Below are 22933 nucleotides of genomic sequence, written 5' to 3'. Positions count from 1 at the left end.
TGAGTATGCTTGACAATCTTCAGCCTTTTGTAATCTCCCTACTGGTAGCTGTCTTGATATGGTTGTAATTCTCGTGCAGCATGAATTTGGTCGTTTCCAGCATCCAAATTTGCAGCATCAGGGTCAGTGGATTATAAGTATATGTCAGAGGGAATAGTGGAGCACTATTTTAAGAAATAACACTCTTGATATAGAGGAGGTTATTCTTCGGAAAAACTCAAATATTAATAATTCTGGGTTGAAAATTTTAAATGTGAAGTTTTAGGAATACCTACACCAATTTATTTCACTTATACTTTCCTCTTACATGAACACATGATGGAAATATGATAAAAAAGCTATGCCTAAATAAGTGTAAAATAGCTCTTTCAGCAAGTATAAAATAAAAGTCCTCAATGACAAGAAGTAAATGTCCTAGTTTAATTAACGGGATATTTTTTTCTTAAGGTTACATAAAATAATAGTGTGTCTTATAAATGATGACATCTTAGATACAATGAAATATGTACGTCTCATATTGTGTTCTACTTAATCCTCTTGATTTGATTTCCTGCTAAGTCATATTGTTTTCTTTTTGTTATGTTGCTCAGATGTTTTCTTTATTCCTTATGCCCATTATTATCCTCTAATTCAGGCCCTTGTAACTGAATTGCAGCTGGACCTACCTAATTGAATTTTCTACTTCTAGACTCTTCTTCTTCACATAAATATCACTTAATAATTCCTAATGTTCCTAATACATCATTTATTTATTAACTCACCATTCCACGTAAGGCATTTTGTGCAAACTGCCATCCTTTTATCACATCTCTTTCTCCTTAAAAACCTGTAGTGGATCCTATTGACTATCACTGCAAAACCTAATTCCTCTCCTTGTTTTTTCCGCCTCCCACCACCTGGTACCACCTTTGGTAAGTGACCGTCTCTGATTACCCCATCAGTCAGTTAGTTAACTATTGTCTCTAACTTATAGTGCCTGCTCATTGTAGCCTCCAAATCTTTGCTTAGATTGTTTCCTGTAACTGGAATCTTCTTTCCTTTGCCTAAATGTTATCCTTTTGAGGACCAGTTAAGATCTCAATTCCCCCTGAACTCTTGTCTAATTTGTCTAAGCCTGCACTGTCCAATATGATAGCCTCTAGGCCCACATGGCTATTGAATACTTGAAATACAGCTAGTCTGAATTGAGAGTGTAAAATGTACATCAGATTTTGAAAATGTAGTATAAGAAAGAATGTAGACTCAGGGTGGTGACTCATACCTGTAATACCAGCACTTGGGGAGGCTGAGGCAGGCAGATCACTTGAGCCCAGGTGTTCAAGACCAGCCTGGGCAACATGGTGAAACTCTATCTCTACTAAAAATAGCAAAATTAGTGGGGCATGGTTGTACATGCTTGTAGTCCCAGCTACTTGGGAGGCTAAGTGGAGAGGATCACCTGAGCCTGGGACATGGAGGTTGCAGTGAGCCAAGATCACACCACTGCACTCTAGACTGGGTGAGACCCTGTCTAAAAAAAAAAAAGTAAACATCTCAATAATGTTTGTATTGATTCTACGCTGAAATGATAATTAAGAGTTAAAAATAATATATTATTTACCTGGTAAAAGAACTGCTGAATGTGTACTTATAAATCAGAATAAAGGTCATTGTGTCCAATTAGAAAAGTGTATTGCATCTCTCCGCTGGTGAATGAAGAAAAAGTTGAACCTTGCACTTCTGTTCTCATGTTCCAGCTTCAATTTGATTAATTCCTACTATCCTGGTGCTTCCATTTTAGCCTCATGCTTCTATTCAGTTCACCTCAGTATGATGAAATCTTGATGTGTAACTCTCCTATAGATACTGGATATGAAGATGAAAAAGAAAATAGTTAAGAAAAAAATTAAATAAAATATATGAAATTACTTTGCCTGATGCTTGAAATGACAGAGGTGATCCCTAGAAGTCTGTTTCTATTCTCACTGAGATGAAGTCAAAATCCCTTGGCCCATAATATCATAATTAACTATGACGAAAAAATCCCATTTATGGAACCACATATGTAGTATGGTAGCTAATTCTAGAGGATATACCTACAGGAAAAAAAAAAAAAAAACAAAACCTAATCCGCTGTCTCTACCTCCAAAAGGGACTCCAGGTGGTTTGTGAAACATTCCAGTCAGATTCCATCTCACCCAAGGCCACCATTTCGGGCTGCCACCGAGGAAACTCCTTTGATGGAAGTCTGTCCTCCCAAACTTCCCAGGAAAGAGGCCCATCACATTCCAGGTACCTGATTGCAATGTTAGGGACAAAATGTGCCACTGGTCACCAAAAATCAAATGTGCATTTTTAACTACTTTTATAGCCTCTGTTCCTTAAAATATGTATTTGTATAATATGTGAATACATATTTTTGGTCAAGATATAATTAATAATTGCAGAAATATGCTGTGAATGACTCTTTTAAACAAACTAGGGTGAAAGTAGAAAGATGCTTCTGATTTAATGAGATGTCTGAATTAGATATTACTTAAAATGTTTAAGTGCAGAACTCAAGTGATGCTGTCAAAAGATTATGTTGCAGAGATGTTAAAGGCTCTGTTTTAATTACTATATAAGGATATTTTATACCACTAGATCCTTGAATTAAAATTAGTGATTCTAAATTACATAGGAATTTAAAAGTCTATTCTTCATAAATATTCTAATCCTACCCCTGTTATTTGGTGTACATGGTGAATTTGCTCACAAACACCTTTCCCAGAAACAAGAACTAGTCTACTTCTTCTTACTCCCTGTTGAAATTATGGACACCTGGAGTCAGGAGGTTTGACACTACACCTATGGGGCAAGAGCTCCTAAGACCATTTGTGTATCCCTACTTTCAAATAAAATTATAGCCTAGTAATATACAGTATTTTAAAAAGGTACATTTTTAAGACTAGTTTTATTAAGGTATAACTTATATACTATAAAATTAACCTATTTTAAGTTTACAGTTTGATATGGTTTGGCTGTGTCTCCACTAAATCTCAACTTGAATTGTATCTCCCAGAATTCCCACATGTTGTGGGAGGGACCCAGGGGGAGGTAACTGAATCATGGGGGCCCATCTTTCCCATGCTATTCTCATGATAGTGAGATAGTGCCTCTTCCTCATTTTCCTCTTGCCACCACCATGTAAGAAGCCTTTCACTTCCCACCATGATCCTGAGGCCTTCCCAGTCATGTGGAACTGTAAGTCCAATTAAGCCTTTTTATGTTCCCAGTTTTAGGTATTTATCAGCAACATGCAAACAAACTAATATAGTAAATTGGTACCAGTAGAGTGGGGTGTTGCTAAAAAGATGCCCAAAAGTGTGGAAGTGACTTTGGAACTGGGTAACAGGCAGATATTGGTACTATTTGAAGGGCTCAGAAGAAGACAGGAAAATATGAGAAAGTTTGGAACTTCCTAGAGACTTCTTGAATGGCTTTGCTCAAAATGCTAATAATGACATGGACAATAAAACCAGGTTGAGGTGGTCTCAGATGGAGATGAGGAACTTGTAGGGAACTGGAGCAAAGGTTACTCTTGTTATGTTTTAGCAAAGAGACTGGTGGCATTTTGGCTCTGCCCTAGAAATTTATGGAACTTTGAACTTGAGAGAGATGGTTTAGGGTATCTGGAGGAGGAAATTTCTAAGCAGCAAAGCATTCAAGACGTGATTTGGGTACTGTTAAAGGCATTAAGTTTTAAAAGGAAAACAGCATAAAAGCTCAGAAAAGTTGCAGCCTGGTTATGCAATAGAAAAGAAAAACCCATTTTCTGGGGAGAAATTCAAGCCTACTGAAGAAATTTGCCTAGGTAAGGAGCAAGGAGCCTAATATTAATCCCCAAGACCATGGGGAAAATGTCTCCAGGCCATGTCAGAGACCTTCACAACAGCCCCTCCTGTCACAGGTCTGAAGGTATTGGAGGAAAAAGTGGTTTCGTGGGCTGGGCCTGGGGTCCTTGTGCTGTGTGCACCCTAGGGACTTGGTGCCCTGAGTCTCTGCTGCTCCAGCTATGGCTGAAAAGGGCTAACATAGAGCTTGGGAGAGGGCAGAAGCCCCAAACCTTGGCAGCTTCCACGTAGTGTTGAGCCCATGGGTACACAGAAGTCAAGAATTGAGGTTTGGGAACCCTGCCTAGACGTTTCCATACAACCCTATTTCAGAAGATGTATGGAAACACCTGCATGCCTAGGCAGAGGTTTGCTGCAGGTGCAGAACCCTCATAGAGAACCTCTGCTAGAGCAGTGCAGAGGGAAATGTGGGGTCAGAGTCCCCATACCGAGTCCCTAGAAGGGTACTGCCAGGGGGAGCTGTGAGAAGAGGGCCACCTCCTTCCAGACACCAGAATGGTAGATCCACCAACGGCTTGGATCATGCACCTGGAAAAGTCACAGGCACTCAACATCAGCCCATGAAAGCAGCCAAGAGGGAGGCTGTACCCTGCAAAGCCACAGGGACAGAGCTGCCCAAGACCATGGGAACCCACCTCTTTCCTCAGCATAACCTGTGGGAACCCACCTCTTGCCTCAGCATAACCTGGATGTGAGATCTCAGGTTAAAGGAGATCATTTTGGAGTTTTAAAGTTTGACTGTTCTGCTGGACTTTGGACTTGCATGGACTCTGTAACCCCTTTGTTTTGGCCAATTTCCAGTTTCTCTCATTTGGAACAGCTGTATATACCCAATACCTGTACCCCCATTGTATCTAGGAAGTAAATAACTTGCTTTTTATTTTACAGGCTCATAGGTGAAAGGGACTTGCCTTGTCTCAGATGAGACTTTGGACTGTGGACTTTTGGGTTACTGCTGAAATGAGTTAAGACTTTGGGGAACTATTGGGAAGGCATGGTTGGTTTTGAAAGAACTTGGAGGTGCCAGGGGTGAAATGATGTGGTTTGACTGTGTCCCCACCAAATCTCAACTTGAATTGTATCTCCCGGAATTCCCATGTGTTGTAGGAGGAACCCATGGGGAGGTAATTGATTCATGGGGGTCAGCCTTTCCCATGCTATTCTCATGATAGTGAATAAGTCTCATGAGATCTGATAGGTTTATCACTGGTTTCTGCTTTTGCTTCTTCCTCATTTTTTTTTTTGCTGCCACCATGTAAGAAGTGATTTTCACATCCTGCCATGATTCTGAGGCCTCCCCAGCCATGTGGAACTATAAGTCCAATTGAACCTCTTTATGTTCCCAGTTTCAGGTATTTCTTCATCAACAGCTTGAAAATGAACTAATACACAGTTTAATGATTTTTACTCCAATTTAAGAACATTTTCATCACCCCAAAATTTTCCTTGTGCCCATCCATTTCCTTGTGCTCCTCCCATTCCTACACCCAGCCCAAGATAACCACTAATATAATTTTTATTTCTATTGAATTGCATTTCTAGACATTTCATATAAATGGATTCATATAGTCTCTGGCCTTTTGCATCTGGCTTCTTTCACCTAGCATAATGTTTTTGAGATTTAGTCACTTTACAGCATGTATTAGTAATTCATTCCTTTCTATTGTTAAATAGAATTCTTTTATTTATTTCTTCTAAAAAGAATAAAACGGGACACATGTGCAGAATATGCAGGTTTGTTACATAGGTACATGAGTGCCATGATGGTTTGCTCTACCTATTGATCTGTCCCCTAAGTTCCCTCACCTTATCCCCCACCCCACAACAGGCCCTGGTGTTTGTTGTTCCTCTCTATATGTCCATATGTTCTCAATGTTCAACTCCCACTTATGAGTGAGAACATGTATTTGGTTTTCTGTTCCTATGTTAGTTTGCTGAGGATGATGGCTTCCAGCTTCATCCATGTCCCTGCAAAGCACGTGATCTCTTCTTGTTATGGCTGCATAATATTCCATGGTATATATGTACCACATTTTCTTTAACCAGTCTATCATTGATGGGCATTTGGGTTGGTTCCATGTCTTTGCTATTGTAAGTGGTGCTGTGGTAAACATACGTGTGCATGTATCTTCATAATAGAATGATTTATATTCCTTTGGGTATATAGCCAGTAATGGGATTGCTTAGTCAAATGGTATTTCTGGTTCTAGATCTTTGAGGAATCACTATACTGTCTTCCACAATGATTGAACTAATTTACATTCCCACAAACAGTGTAAAAGCATTCCTATTTCTCCACAGCATCATCAGCATCTATTGTTTCCTGACTTTTTAATAATCACTATTCTGAGTGGTGTGAGATGGTATCTCATTGTGGTTTTGGTTTGCATTTCTCTAATGATAAGTAAGGTTGAGCTTTTTTCATATTTTTGTTGGCTGCATATGTCTTCTTTTGAGCAATGTCTGTTCATATCCTTTTTCCACTTTTTGATGGACTTTTTTTGTTTTCTTCTTTTAAATACGTTTTAACTTTCTTGTAAATTCTGGATATTAGACCTTTGTCAGATGGGTAGATTGCAAAAGTTTTTTCCCATTCTGTAGGTTGCCTGTTCACTCTGATGATAGTTTCTTTTGCTGTGCAGAAGCTCTTTAGTTTAATTAGATCCCATTTGTCAATTTTGGCTTTTGTTGCAATTGCTTTTGGCATTTTAGTCATGAAGCCTTTGCCCATGTCTGTGTCCTGAATGGCATTGCTTAGGTTTTCTTTGAGGGTTTTTATGGTTTGGGGTTTTACATTTAAGTCTTTAATCCACCTTGAGTTAATTTTTTTACAACTTTTAAGGAAGGAGTCCAGTTTCAGTTTTCTGTATATGGCTAGCCAGTTTTCCCAGCATCATTTACTAAATAAGAGATCCTTTCTCTATTGCTTGTTTTTGTCAGGTGTGTTGAAGATCATATGGTTGTAGATGTGTGGTGTTATTTCTGAGGGCTCTGTTCTGCTCCATTGTGCTATATGTCTGTTTTGGTACCGGTACTATACTGCCTGGTAGTATAGTCAGAAGTCAGGTAGCATGGTGCCTCCAGCTTTGTTCTTTTTGCTTAAGATCATCTTGGCTATACAGATTTTCTTTGATACTTCTTTGATACCATAAAAAATTTAAAATAAATTTTAAATTTAATTTATTTTAAATTTATTTTATTTTAAAAAAATAAAGTAAGTGTTTTTCTAATTTTGTGAAGAAGGTCAATGGTAGTTTGATGGGAATAGCATTGAATCTATAGATTACTTTGGGCAGTATGGCCATTTTCACAATACTGATTCTTCCTATCCAGGAGGATGGAATGTTTTTCCATTTGCTGTGTCCTCTCTTATTTCTCTGAGCAGTGGTTTGTAGTTCTCCTTGAAGAGGTCTTTCGCATCCTTTGTTAGTTGTATTCCTAGGTATGTTATTCTCTTCATAGCAATTGTGAATGGATGTTCATTCATGATTTGGCTCTCTGCATGCCTGTTGTTGGTGTAAAGGAATGCTTATGATTTTTGCACAGTTGATTTTGTATCCTGAGACTTTGCTGAAGTTGCTTATCAGTTCATGAAGTTTTAGGGCTTGAGATGATGGGGTTTTCTACATATGAAATCATGTCATCTGCAAACAGAGACAACTTGACTCCCTCTCTTCCTATTTGAATACCCTTTATTTATTTCTCTTGCCTGATTGCCCTGGCCAGAACTTCCAATACTATGTTGAATTGGAGTGGTGAGGGAGGGCATCCTTGTCTTGTACCAGTTTTCAAAGGGAATGCTTCCAGCTTTTGCCCATTCAATAGGATATTGGTTATGGGTTTGTCATAAAGAGCTCTTATTATTTTGAGGTATGTTTCATCAATACCTAGGTATTGAGAATTTTTAACATGAAGGGATGTTGGGTTTTATCAAAGGACTTTTCTGTGTCTATTGAGATAATCATGTGGTTTTTGTCTTTAGTTATATTTATGTGATGAATTAGGTTTATTGATTTGTTTATGTTGAACCAGCATCGCATCCCAGAGATGAAGCCGACTTGGTCATGATGGGTAAGTTTTTGATGTGCTGCTGGATTCAGTTTGCCAGTATTTTATTGAGGATTTTTGCATCAATGTTCATCAGGGATATTGGCCTGAAATTTTCTTTTTTTGTTGTGTCTCTTCCTGGTATTGACATCAGGATGATGCTGACTTCATAAAGTGAGTTAGGGAGGAGTCCCTCCTTTTTAATTGTTTGGAATAGTTTCAGAAGGAATGGTAACAGCTCTTTTTTGTATTTCTGGTAGAATTCAACCATAAATCCATCTGGTCTTGGGCTTTTTTTTTTTTTTTGGTTAGTAGGCTATTAATTACTGCCTCAATTTCAGAGATTGTTATTGGCCTATTCAGGGATTCAACTTCTTCCTGGTTTAGTTTTGGTAGGGTGTATGCATCCAGGAATTTATCCCTTTCTTATGGATTTTCTATTTTATTTGCATAGAGTTGTTTATAGTATTATCTGAGAGTAGTTTGCATTTCTGTGGGGTCAGTGGTGATATCCCCTTTGTCATTTTTTATTATGTCTATTTGATTTTTCTCTCTCTTCTTTATTAGTCTAGTTAGGGGACTATCCGTTTTGTTAATTTTTTCAAAAACCCAGCTCCTGGATTTGTTGATTTTTTTGGAGAGTTTTTCAATCCCTATCTCCTTCAGTTCTTCCCCGATCTTAGTTATTTCTTATCTCCTGCTAGTTTTGGATTAGCTTGTTCTTGCCTTTCTAGCTCTTTAAATTGTTATGTTAGGGTGTCAATTTGAGATCTTTTTAGCTTTCCGATGTGGGCATTAGTGCAATAAATTTCCCTCTTAACACTGCTTTAGCTGTGTCCCAGAGATTCTGGTACGTTGTTTCTTTGTTCTCACTGGTTTCAAAGAACTTCTTGATTTCTGCCTTAATTTCATTATTCACCCATGAGTAATTCAGGAGCAAGTTATTCAATTTCCATGAAATCGTGTGGTTTTGAGTGAGTTTCTTAATCCCGATTTCTAATTAGATTTCACTGTGGTCTGAGAAACTGTTTGTTATGATTTCAGTTATATCACATTTGCTGAGGAGTGTTTTACTTCCAATGATGTAATCAACTTTAGAATAAGTGCCATGTGGCACTGAGAAGAATGTATATTCTGTTAATTTGAGGTAGAGAGTTCTGTAGACTTCTACTAGGTCCACTTGATCTAGAGCTGAGTTCAAGTCCTGAATATCCTTGTTAATTTTCTGTCTTGTTGATCTGTCTAATATTAACATTGGGGTGTTAAAGTCTGCCACTATTATTGTGTGGAAGTCTAAGTCTCTCTGTAGGTCTCTAAGAACTTGTTTTATGGATCTGGGTGCTCCTGTATTGGGTGTATATATATTTAAAATAGCTCTTCTTGTTGAATTGTTCCCTTTACCATTATGTAATGCCCTTATTTGTCTTTTTTTTATCTTTGTTGGTTTAAAGTCTGTTTTGGCAGAGACTAGGATTGTAACCCCTGCTTCTTTTTTTTTCTTTCCATTTGCTTGGTAAATTTTCCTCCATCCCTTTATTTTGAGCCTATGTGTGTCTTTGCATGTGAGATGGGTCTCCTGAATACAAAACACCAGTGGGTCTTGACTCCTTATTCAATTTGCCAGTTTGTGTTTTTTAACTGGGGCATTTAGCCCATTTAAAGCTAGTATTGTTATATGTGAATTTGATCCTGTAATCTATTTTAAATATGTCAGTATTAGACAGATCAATAAGACAGAAAATTAACAAGGATATTCAGTGTCCTTTCTTCCACTTTGTTGTTTTGGCTGTTGATACTTGTGTGTTCTTCACAAGATTCTCATTTTCTGTTTTTCAGTTCCATCAGGTAATTTATGTTCCTCTCTAAACTTGTTATTCTAGTTAGCAATTTCTCTAATCTTTTACAGAGTTATTTGCTTCTTTGCATCACATTAGAACATGCCCCTTTAGCTCAGCGTAGTTTTTTATTACCCGTCTTCTGAAGCCTACTTCTGTCAATTCGTCCATCTGATCCTCCGTCCAGTTCTGTGTCCTTGATGGAGAAATGTTGCGATCATTTGGAGGAGAATAGGTACTCCAGCCTTTTGGGTTTTCAATATTTTTTCGTTGATCCTTTCTTGTGAGTTTGTGTAGTTTCAGTCTTTGAGGCTGCTGACTCTTGGATGGAGTTTTTGTGGCAGCTTTTTTGTTGTTGTTGCTCTTGCTGATGCTGTTGTTGCTTTCTGCTTGTTGTTTTTCTTTTTCTTTCTTTTTCTTTTATTTATTTCAAAAAATTTTCCCACAGTTTATTTTTAGGGTAATATTAAGAGAGTAATTAATTGCAACTGATCTAAATCCAAGAATTTCAGGAAGAGAGGTGGTATTTAATATTATTGGATTTTTTAAATTGCATTTTAGGTTTTGGGGTACATGTGAAAAACATGCAAGATTGTTGCATAGGTGCATACGTGGCAGTGTGATTTGCTGCCTTCCTCCCCTTCACCTATATCTGGCATTTCTTCCCATGCTATCCCTCCCCAACTCCCCACCCCCCGCTGTCCCTCCCCTATTTCCCCCCAACAGACCCCAGTGTGTAGCACTCCCTTCCCTGTGTCCATGTGTTCTCATTGTTCAACACCCGCCTATGAGTGAGAACATGCAGTGTTTGATTTTCTGTTCTTGTGTCAGTTTGCTGGGAATGATGGTTTCCAGGTTCATCCATGTCCCTACAAAGGATGTGAACTCCTCGTTTTTGATGGCTGCATAATATTCCATGGTGTATATGTGCCACATTTTCCCTGTCCAGTCTATCATTGATGGACATTTGGGTTGGTTCCAGGTCTTTGCTATTGTACACTGTGCTGCAATGAACAATTGTGTGCATGTGTCCTTATAGTAGAACGATTTATAATCCTTTGGATATATGCCCAGTAATGGGATTGCTGGGTCAAATGGAATTTCTATTTCTAGGTCCTTGAGGAATCGCCACACTGTCTTCCACAATGGTTGAACTAATTTACACTCCCACCAACAGTGTAAAAGTGTTCCTATTTCTCCACATCCTCTCCAGCATCTGTTGTCTCCAGATTTTTTATTGATCGCCATTCTAACTGGTGTGAGATGGTATCTCAATGTAGTTTTGATTTGCATTTCTCTAATGACTAGTGATGATGAGCATTTTTTCATATATTTGTTGGCCTCGTGTATGTCTTCTTTTGTAAAGTATCTGTTCATATCCTTCACCCACTTTTGAATGGGCTATAGCACTACTGCAGTTTGCTGGGGGTTCATTTCAGGCCCTGTTCATCTGATTTGCTCCCATGCCTGTAAATGTCATTCAAGGAGGCTGGAGAACAGCAAAGATGGGTGCCTGCTCCTTCTTCTGGACATGCGACATCGAGTGATGCCAGTAGGATCACTCCTGTACAGGGTGCCCAACAATCCCTGTAGGAGGGTCTCACCCAGTTGGGTGACATGGGGAGCTGGACCTGTTTAACGAAGCACTTTGTCCCTTGGTGGAGAGGGTGTGTTTCACTGGGGAGAAACCCACTCCTCTGGGCTTCCCAAATTCCTCAGAACTACCAGGAGGAGAGACTAAATCTGCTGGTCCACAGAGACTGTGGTCACCCCTTCCCCTAGGGGCTTCTGCCTGGGGAGATCCGAATTCTGTCCCTGAGCCTCTGTCTGTAGTTATTGGAGATCCTACAGGGAAGCCTCTCCCAATGAGGAAGGATGGGTCAGGTTTAGGCCTGAAGAGGCACTCTGGCCACAGACTGCTACCTCCAGTGTGTTAGGCTGTGGGGACAAGTCTTTCCCACTCTAGCTCCAGCAGGGAAAATGCGCAGCCTAGATCTATAGAAATGGGTGCTGCCCTTTCCCTACCCAGGGAGCTTAGTGTATAAGGCAGTACAAGTCCAAGTGCTGGCTGCTGCAGGAGCTCAAATAGCTTAGACAGCTGGCAGCCACAGCCCTGGTGCTTGCCCCTCTCCCCGGGAGTTCCATAGGCTTAAGCAGATTCCAGCTGAGAGGCTATAAGAATCTGCGTGTTCTGTGTTCTGGGGTTAGGATGCTTAGGCCCCGGTGGCATGGGTTCGTGAGTGGGATCTTCGGATCCGTGGGTTGCACAGTAATATGGAAAAAACACGGTTTCCCCGGCTGGGTAGCGAACTCCTGCTTGGCTAGGGGAGGGGTTCCCCTACCCCGTGTGGCTCTCAGGTGGGCCACCGCACCACACTGTTCTTCCTTCTCTCCATGAGTCATGCCAGGCTTCTAGTAAATTTTGATGAGACAACCTGGATACCTTGGCTGCTGGTGAAGGATTCACACGCTTATTATGTTTTTTTTTTTTCAGTGGAAGCCTCTGAGCACCTAAGCTTCTAGTCAGCCATCTTGGCCCATTTTGTCTTTAAATAATATTCTATTGTATGGATCGATCTTATATTTTTTATCCACTCATCCCAGTCTATAGATATTTGGGTTATTTCCACTTTATTATGAATGATGCTACTGCTAAAAGTGAGTACTTATGAATTTTTCTGTGGACATAGATTTTCAGTTCCATTGGTAGATACCTGTGAGTGGAATTGGTGAGGTGCATGGCAAATTCATAATTTTTTTAGAAATTGCCAACTTGTTTTCCAAAATGGCTCTACCATTTTACATTCCCTTTAGCAATATATGAGGGCGTGTTCCTTTATATCCTCAGGAACACTTGTTATTGTCTGTCTTTCTTATTCTAGTCATTCTAGTGAGTATGAAGTCAGATCCAATTGTTGTTTTAATTTACTTTTCCCTAATGAGTAATGATAAATATATTTTCATGTGATTATCCGCTATTTGAATATCTTCTTTGATGAAATGTTTATTCAAACATTTTGCCCACTTTTTAACTAGGTTGTCTTACTATTAAATGTTAAGAATATTGTGTATATTCTGGATACTAGTCCTTTATAAAAAAAAAAACAAAAAAGGATTCACAGATATTTCCTCCTGGTATCTGACTTAACTTTTCATTTGATGTTTTTCAAATGATCTACCTCCAACTGGCACCAGAATCAGGCTACATGGGTGCACTGTTTTTGAAAGATTTCTTAGAATTGTTGAAAGAACAGAGTCATTTTAATACAATTTTTAACCAAAATATTATTTTATGCTTTAAAAATATAATATGTAAATAATGTATGTGTCTTTGTGTCTTTCTTTGGACTTAATTTTTTTGTTTGTTTGTAGAAAGTGATTTATTTAAAGAGAGAGAGAAACAAGAGGAGAGAGAAAGAAACAGCTAACTCTCACACTGAGTGAGAGAATCCAGAAAGATGGAATCCAGGAGAGGAAAGCAGCTTCCACACTGAGTGGAAGGGAATAGAGAGAGAGATGGAGTTTAGGAGGGGAAGACAGGCTTCCACGAGAGAGTGTGGAAGGGGTTTTTGGACTTTAAAAGCAAGTGGCCTAATTGAATAATCTGCTGGTAGGGACTATGACATTTTGATAGCAACTTTGGTTGTGTAAACAGAATTATTTGTATTTATCCACTGATTCACTGTCCCAGGTCAATGGTGATAAGCATTTAAAATTAAATAATATACATGAAATCTTAAAAAGTTGAACTCATGGAAGTAGAATGATAGTTATCAGAAACTGAGAGAGGGGAATGGATAGGGAAGGGGAGATGTTGATCAAAGGGTACAAAATTTCAGTTAGATGGGAGGAAGGAGCTTTAGTGAGCTAGTGTACAGAATGGTGACTATAATAAACAATAAAGCATTGTGTATTTCAAAATTACTAAAAGAGCAGGTTTTAACTATTTTTACCACAAAAAAGATATCTGAGATGATGATGAATCTGTTACTTAGTTTGAGTTAATCATGCCACAATATAACCACGTATTAAAACATCACATTGTACTGCATAAATATATAATATTATGCATCAATTTAAAACAAAAAATTGAAAGTTAAAAATTTTTAAAGTAATATGGAAGGAACTCTGTGAGGATAACCAATTCAATCTCCTATGACCTAGCTGATGTACTAACAACTTTAAGGAATGATCAATTTAATACTCCCTCATGAAGCTTGTTTTATTTTTAGATTTCTCTATTTAGTAGGATGTCCTTATATGTGATAAAAATTTGATATTCTGCTAGTTTCTGTCTATGGTTCTTGCTTTTTTTTTTTTTCTGCTGTGTAACAAATTACAACATGCTTAGTAAATGAAACAGCACACATTTATTATCTTTCAATTGTAGGGAGAAACCCAGGAACAACTTAGTTGGGTTCTCTGCTTCAGGGTCTTACCAAGCTGAAATCTGGGTGTTGGCATGGACTGTAATTGCCTCACAGGCTTAACCGGGGAAATATCTACTTACAGCTTTCCTCAGGTTGTTGACAGAATTTATATCCTTGTAGTTCTAGGACTGAGGTCCTTGTTTTCTTGCTGGGTATTAGTTGGAGACTGGTCTTAGTTTCTGAAGCCTACCCACAGTTATTTTCCACATGGCCCTCTTCATAAGCTACCTCAAAATATGGCAGCTGACTTGTTCAAACAAGCGAGAGAGAGAAATTCTCTCTAATTTCAGTCTGCTAATACAGTGTTTATATTGTGACATAACCACAGGAGTGATGTCTCATTACCTTTGTCATATAAGGTAACCTAATTATGGGAGTGACATCCCTTTACCTTTTCCATATTTTATTGATCATAAATAAGTCACAGGTCCTGCCTACACTCAAGAGAAGATGATAAAGGGTGTGAACATCATCAGATGGGAATCAAGGGTGTCTCTCCTAAAATCTGTCTACACATTTGTTTTTTAAGTTGCACAAACTCTTCCTATATTAGCCTTCCACTGATTCAAAAGTAACCATTATGACCACCATTACCTCCACAAGGCCTTCATTTTATTTGATCACAATGAAGTTATCAATAGCATAATTAAATCAGATTTGGGTAAAGGTAGTTACTTAGGACACAGGCTAAGAGAATAAGAACTACCTTTTTGGACATCTATGCGTGCAAAATTGTGCTACAGTCTTTATATTTATTTTATTATTGAAATATTCATATATTCATTTATTTCGATGCCAGTGTATGGCACCACCACTGGCCTAGATATTCTAGTCAAAAATATGAGGTTCACTCCACTCCAACTCCTTTACATTCTGCCTTCTTAATATGTCAAATCTTTTTTCTCCAACCTCATAGTCACTGGCTTAGTTCATATCCTTATTTCTTACTTGGATTTCTTTTTATAACTTAATTTTTTAGGGACAGAGTCTCACTCTATCACTCAGACTGTAGTACAGTGGCATATTCACAGCTCACTGTAACCTCAAACTCCTAGACTCAAACAATCCTCAAACAATCCTCCTACCACAGCCTCCCAAGTAGCCAAGAATACAATGTGCACCACCAAGTCCCACTATTTTTTAAAAAAACTTTTTATAGAGACATGGTGTTGCTATGTTGCCCAGGCTGGTCTTGAACTCCTGGCCTCAAGTGATCCTCCTGCCACAGCCTTTCAAAGTGCTGGGGTTACAGGTCTGAGCCGTCATACCCAGCCCTTACTTGGATTTTTGCAACTGCTTCCGAACTAGTATTTCTACACTAATCATTATTTCCTACTAATCTGTTACCTATGAGATGTTACCAAAGTGATTTAAAATACCTGTGGACTAAAGAGATATGGTTATCTGCACCAACCACCCCCAACATACAATGGTAAAATAGGTATAATGATAAAATAGGCATAGGATACCTGCTCTGGACATGTCTATTCAAGGAGATAAAATGAGAAGCAGTTTTGAAATTAAGATGGAAAAATGTTGGAAGGTCCTTGATTAGAACTCAGTGCTATTCTTGCCCATGGCTTTTGGCTCCACCCTCTGGCTATTAATTCTATTCTCGAAATCAGCTTTCCCTTTTCAAAAAAGATAGCATGTGTTTATAGCTGAGTAGTTTCCTCAGTTTGCTGCCTGCCAGTAAAGTTTTGGGGCTATTAGACTCCCAAAACATAACACAAAACATTAACAGTGTTTAATAGTGTAAAATTCTGAGGTCATTAAATATTCATTAGCTTATATTTCTTACATAATTTTTCCTATCCATAGTAAGCACAGAAATTCACAAATATTGACATATAGACAGTAAATGATGTTTCTTTTCTCTGAAAAAATCAAGTGTTAATGGTTCCATTATGAACTGTCTCTGGAAGCGTTATTGCTGATATAGTTATTATTAAAACTTTGTGGGTTCACTGTGAATCCTTTTAGAGTCCACTAGAATGGAAAAAATCCACATCCAGAAGTCTCTTTGAGATAATCCCATTTCAATTTTGTGCTTATGTTGAACCTCTAAGAAATTTAAGTGCCCTTAAGTTTCTTGGAAGTTTTATATATATATATATATATATATGTATGTATATATGAAGTATATGAAATTATAAATGTTTGGATTCAAATCATACTCTCAAAGTCTAATTTAAGGGGGCTTTCATCTAATGGAATGATATTCTTAGGTATGGCCAGAAATCATTCTGAAGTTTTAACAAATGACTGTGTAACTCTCACAGTTGGCTTCATCTCTAGATTATATTTTTTCAAAGTTCTTTATTTTTGATGCTTTATTGGAAGCCATTTATTAATTTTAGCATTATTTGCTATCTGGAGAAGCTGAGATTTTTCAAAATCAAGGTTCAGCTCATTAGTCTTTAACAGTTCCTCCTTTAGTTCATATCTTTTCTCCCTCAACTTATTATAAGCAGCAAGGAGAAATTAGAACACTTTATCTGGAAGTCTCCTTTGTTAGATCACCCAGTTTGTTAGGCACTTGTTTTTTTAACTTTCCAAATCACAGCTAACCAATTTTCTGTTACTACATAACAAGGATTCTCTTTCTCCAGTTTCCAATAGTACACCCCCTACTTCTTGTTAAGCCCTCACCAGCAGCCTTCTCAATGTTCAAGAGTTTTACTCACAATCTATGTAAGGTAATTTATGCTTTTTTTTTTTTGAGATGGAGTCTTACTCTGTCACCCAGGCTGGAGTGGAGTGCAGTGGCATGATCTTGGCTCACTGCAACCTCCACCTCCTGTTCAAACGATACTTCTGCCTCAGCCTCCTGAGTAGCTGGGACTACAGGCATGTGTCACCATGCCCAGCTAATTTTTGTATTTTTAGTAGAGACAAGGTTTCACCATGTTGGCCAGGATGGTCTCCATCTCTAGATCTCATGATCTGCCCGCCTCAGCCTCCCAAAGTGCAGGGATTACAGGTTTGAGCCACCTTGCCCGGCCAATTTATGCTTTAAAATACACAAATACACACACACAGAAACACACACACACACATACACACCTCAAAGTCTTCTAACTACTGCCTGATTCCAAAACCATTTTCAAAATTTAGGGTTTTATCTTGGTTCCAAAATCTGTATTAGTTGTCAATTTCTATATAACAAATTATCCCAAATCCTAGCAGTTTAAAACAAAGGGCATTTTTTTTTTTTTTTGCATAGTTTCTGAGGATTATGAATGCTGAAACAGCTTAGCTGAGTGATTGTGGTGCAGGGTCTCTCAAGCTGTTGGCTAGGGCTGTAGGTTTCTGAAAGCTTGACTGGTTTGGAGGCTTTGCTTTCAAACTCACTCAGATGGCCCTTGGCCAGAGGACAAAATTCCTCACTATCTGTGTCTTTCCATAGGGCTGCTCATAACATAGAAGCTGGTTTCCCCAAAACAAATTATTCAAGAAAGAAAGGGAGCATCCAAAATGGATGCTTTTATAACCTAATCTTTTAAAACCTAATCTTCTATGACCTAATCTTCTATGACCTAATCTTTTAAAGCCTAATCTTCTATGACCTAATCTTTTATAACCTAATCTCTGAAGTGGCCTACCACCAATTCTGCTATACTCTTTGTATCACACCAACTAACTTTAGTGCAGTGGGGGAGGGGACCACACTAGGATGTGAATACCAGGAGGGAGGGATCATTGGGGGCTATGTTGGAGGCTAGAAATGATGATGATAATGTCACCATCATTTAATATATTAAAATTATTATGGTTATTTTTGTACATATTTTTCACATCAGTTATTGAGTGTTCCTCCTGAACTAATTCTGTTTCATACAAATTCCAAAAGTTTAACTTAATTTCAAATAAGAGTAAGTAATTTTTTACTTCAAATACTATGCTTCTGCCTTACTTTAAAAAAAATCATGAAAACCAAGATCACATCATAAAATATTCATTAACATATATTTCTTACATAATTTCTCTCATCCATAGTAAGCATAGAAATTTACAAATATAGACAAATAGACAGTAAATGATGTTTCTTTTTCTGACAAAATCAAGTGTCAGTGGTTCCATTCTGATTTGCCTGTAAAAACAAAGCCAGCTATAATGTTTAAGATTCCTATTTGTGAATGGACATTTTTTTCTCTGATATGTCTACACTCAAGCACTATATATATATATGCATACTCTGACACATATATGTGCGTAGTCACCCACAGCAATATATACACATATATGTTAATTAGACATGAATCAGTGGCACTTTCGAAAAATGAGTTAGGTTTTCTCTCTGCTGAGTTACAGTAGTTGGTTGCCATGCAAATGATGCACAAAGTAGAGCTTTCAAAAAATACAAATGTTAACATGTCTTTATTGGACGAGTTCACAAAAGAAGATAACTTTAATAACAAAGCAATGCAAATATCCTAGTAACAAAAGCTGTCTGCTTTTATCAAATATAATTCATTATCTCTTTTGCTCTGACCTTGACTGAACTGCACATCAGTCTTCTCTGCACTCTGCAAAAGTAAACAGGTAGCTAGTTTTTAAATTAATGTGAGATTTCATCTTTAATTACTATATGCAGAGAGTTAATTTATGCTTCATTAAATACTGCATAGAGTCAAGATTGATTTCTGCAGTTCTCTGCTTCCGTAGATTGTCTGTTATTTCCAGAGTGCCTTATCTGCCTTCAATACTTTCTGCTGTCAGGTCCCAACCCTAATTAATAACTTGGTTTTCCAAAGCCATAGTTGCCTGGAAAATAGACTAAAGAAATTCTTGCCAATTTTGAAATGCTTTTCTGTCATAATATGTTGTTTGTTCTATGTGTATAATTTCCTATAGAGCCAATTACAGAAAAAAATTAAATATATAAAATATTTTTAAAATAAGTAAAAATCATCCATGAACCATCAAGTAGCTGTAAACATTATTAACTTTTTATATATATATGCTTTTTGCCATTATTTTTACATATTTAGAGAGAAATTGTATTCATATCCTTTTATAACATTTTCATTTTTAATTTTTTTCTAGGAAATAACTTTTAGATTCAGAGGATATTAGAGTTGGAAAGAATTTTTCTATCACATGACCTAAGAAGCTTTCCTCATATCATTTTTATCCAGTTATGTAAATTTATTTCTCGCATGTTAGTCTGCTGGATAGTGACACGTTGATCATACCTGATAATGCTGTCTTAAATGAAATAAAAAATATTTACTGATCATACCTTTTATTGAATATTCAGTGCAGTACAGCTCACACATTAAGTCAAATAAACTAGTGACTGAATAATACCTTAAGGAGAGGTACATTAATACCAATTTAGTCATCTGTTGCCCTTAGGAACAAGACTGTCAACATATTTTCTCAGTTACAGCATTTTCGAATAGGATTATTAAGATTATTCAAGGCCGGGCGTGGTGGTTGATGCCTGTAATCCTAGCACTTTGGGAGGCCAAGGCAGGTGGGTCACCTGAGGTCAGGAGTTGGAGACCAGCCTGGCCAACACGGCGAAACCCCATCTCTACTAAAAATTCAAAAATTAGCCAGGCATGGTGGCGGGCACCTGTAATCCCACTTACTCGGAAGGCTGAGGCAGAAGAATCACTTGAATCTGGAAGCGGAAGTTGTAATGAGCCGAGATGACGCCTCTTCACTCAAGCCTGGGCGGAAGAGTGAAACTTCATCTCAAAAAGAAAAAAAAAAAGATTATTCAAGGAGGGCCCAAGGTCCGGTGCGAGCCCAGTCAGGCCCCGCCCACTTCGTGCCCTTTGGCGGAGGCGCGCCTCAGATTGGCGCGAAGGTCATAAAGAGGCGTGACCGGAAAGGCCCCACCCTGCTCGCCCCTGTAGTACTTAAGCGAGTTGGCGGGGCGGCTGCACTCATTGCTCGGCCGCTCGGCCTAGAGTGAGTGAGTGGATCTTTTGCACTACTCTTGCTCAACTGGGTGACCCCGTCACCTCGGCCACCATGCCGCGCTATTTCCTTGTCAGGAGGCCCTATGACCCCGATCGGAAGCCAAACTACAGCAAGCTGCAGGACTCTCATCCAGAGTTTACCTTCCAGCAAGCCTACGAGCAGGCCCACTTGCTGGGAGCCACCATTCCATGTCCGGAGATCCTCTATCCCACCACCTCGCTGCCAACGCTCATCTGGGACGGTTTCCTGGCGCTCCACGCCCAGCCAATTGCCCAGGCCTCCCTCCAGTTGGGACTCTCCCAGGAGAGTCGCAAGGCGGATGAGGACAGCGGGAAAGGCTCCCAGCCCCCCAGCCCACTCTCACAGGCTCCTTTGTCTATCTTCTCCACTTCAGCCTCTTCCTTGGAGGCCGAGGCCTATGCCGCCTTGCCAGGCTTGGGCCAAGTGCCCAAGCGGCTGGCCCAGCTCTCTGAGACCAAGGATTCCCAGGTTCGAAAAGCCTTCAACTGCAGATACTGCAATAAGGAATGCCTCAGCCTGGGTGCCCTCAAGATGCACATCCGAAGCCACACGCTACCATTCGTCTGTGAAACCTGCGGGAAGACCTTCTCCAGACCCTGGTTGCTGCGGTGCCATGTCCGGACCCACACCGGTGAGAAGCCCTTCTCCTGTCCCCACTGCAGCCGCGCCTTCGCCGACCGCTCCAACCGGCGGGCCCACCTCCAGACCCACTTGGAGGTCAAGAAGTACCAGTGCCAGGCGTGCACTCAAACCTTCTCCCGAATGGCCTTGCTCCACAAGCACCAAGAGTCGAGCTGCTCAGGGGGCTCCCGCTGACCCTAGAGGCTCCCTCTTCCTCTCTATACCTGAGCGCCCCCCATAACCAACAGCCTCCCTAAGCTCCAGAAGGAAGGATCCCACTTCCTTCTCACTGCCACGTGATTCCCACTTCTGGGTGCATCGGCTCCACAGGACTTTGGAAAACCTTTTCTGATTCTGTTCCCTCTGCCTGGATCCCTCAGTGGACTCTGAAAGAGGCCTTCCCATGGTCATATCTGTGGATGACTGGCTGGAGGGCAACTGGCAGCGCCAGCTCGGGGGCATTCTTGAGCTGGCCTTTCTGCGTGTGTTTGTATTCAGAGCTGTTTGGATACAGCTGCTTTGAGCTACAGGACAAGAGCTGACAGACTGACTGGGAAATTCCCACCCCAGTCAGGGAACCCCTCCTTCCCACCCAGGAACCCTCAGGCCACCCTCCATGAGGTGTGACTGCAATAATCGACCCCCAGGTTCAGCCACACCTTCGAGGGAAATGGCCAACACCAGGATGTGCCTAGAGCCTGAGATGCCCCGAGCCTGGGCAGCTATTTCAGCCTCCTGTTTGGTGTGGTTGACACCTGTTCCCAGGCAATTTAACAATGTCTCAAAAGGGACTGTGAATAATGGTGGCCCAAGTGAGGTGCTCTGGTTTGCTGGATGTATCTCCCAGAACTATTCTGGGAGCCCAACAAGTAGCCTGGGAGGAAGATGTTTACATTTTTCAAGATACATTGATACTTACATTTCAAACATTATGCATGAAGGAAACGTTTTGTATAGTTATGTGTGCAGTTTATTGGCATTCAATAAAATTTATATATTTAAAAAAATATTCAAGGAGTACTTGAGAATGTTGTTTAAAATAAATATTCCTGGACCACATCTTCTGAAATTCTGGTTTAGGAAGTCTGGGGTAAGACCCAGTGCCTGGGTTTTTAACAACCTCCCTCCTTCCTATCCTTCTTGTAAGGAAGGATTCCCATGAAGGTGATTCATGGTCATCTCATATGGAGCACTGCTATAGGAATTTGAAGTAATTTATGGAACTCTCTAATCTAATTTACTAAATAGAAATATTTGGGGACTTTACAGTGTGGGGCAGAGAGTAACAGGTGAAGAATAACTACCAGCTATTCCAATGGGGAGGAAATATTTGGTTGAACTAGTAATAACTGTCTTGACCACAGCAGCCTAGTCAAGAAAACAATGGTTTTACAGGCTCTTATAATAAATCAAATGATTGTCACAAAGCCTTGAAGACCTAAAATTACCCAGCTGGCAGCACGACAACCCTATACTTGGTCTTTTGTTTATAAATCCAAGAGTACAGCATGGTGGGGAGGGGTGGAGAAAGAAATCCTATCATCTGAGGTATAAATAATTGGCTGAGAGGATTGGGTTGGGTCATGCATCTTTAAGAAGGAGAAATGGGGTGGGTGGGGGAAGGGAAGGTTAGTGAAAGCCTTTTAGGAAATGGGTAGAAATTAAAATCAAGGTTTTTAGTTTCCTTCAAATTGGGTCTCAGGAGTAAATAAGTGGCATGCTGGACAATTTAAGGAAATATTAAAACAGGGCTTTTTACCAAAAGATGTATTTGGGGCTGAGAGGCAATAAGTCAATAACTGGCACACCAGGGCCAGCATAATAGAGAATGAGACTGGAGTGATAAACCCAACCAGGCTCTGCAGGCCTGGTTCCTACTGTGAGGGAGTTTGCATTTTATTCGAAGGGTTTGAACTAGGGAATGGAGGAATAAGAGGAGAAACTATAAGATTAGTAGGAAGTAATTGCAATAAGCCTGATGAGAGATGTTAGTGGCTAGGACTAGAGTGGTGTCTGTGGAACTGATGAGAAGCGGTTGGAAGGAGAGTCTATGAGACTTCATGATGGATTGAAAGTTGTCATGAAATTGATGTCCAAAGAGTGAGTATCCTAGGTCTCATAAACTCTGGCATACTGTATATGGGAATTTAGGGATTGCAGAGGGCTTCTT

At 39.5% G+C, this 22933-nt stretch overlaps 2 protein-coding genes across 12 annotated transcripts in view; both read left to right on the top strand.

Moving 5' to 3' along the window:
- UNC80 (unc-80 homolog, NALCN channel complex subunit) overlaps positions 1-22933 on the top strand; it is a 228801-nt gene that overhangs the window by 20940 nt on the left and 184928 nt on the right. For 10 of the 11 annotated variants that reach the window (XM_021667055.2, XM_021667047.2, XM_064373044.1 and 7 more), the window contains exon 7: positions 2132-2271. In XM_021667055.2, the coding sequence (XP_021522730.2) occupies positions 2132-2271 (140 nt within the window). The remainder of the gene's footprint in view (positions 1-2131; positions 2272-22933) is intronic. The other variant, XM_021667043.2, reaches the window with a different exon arrangement.
- On the top strand, positions 20173-20958 carry LOC105712651 (zinc finger protein SNAI1-like). Its single transcript, XM_064372816.1, has one exon. The coding sequence runs from the start codon at positions 20173-20175 to the stop codon at positions 20956-20958; it is 786 nt and encodes a 261-aa protein (XP_064228886.1).

Source organism: Aotus nancymaae, unplaced genomic scaffold (genome assembly GCF_030222135.1).
Source record: "Aotus nancymaae isolate 86718 unplaced genomic scaffold, 86718_ANA_hifiasm-v0.15.2.pri h1tg000008l, whole genome shotgun sequence".
Taxonomy (NCBI): domain Eukaryota; kingdom Metazoa; phylum Chordata; class Mammalia; order Primates; family Aotidae; genus Aotus; species Aotus nancymaae.
This window is presented reverse-complemented; position numbering and strand designations above follow the sequence as displayed.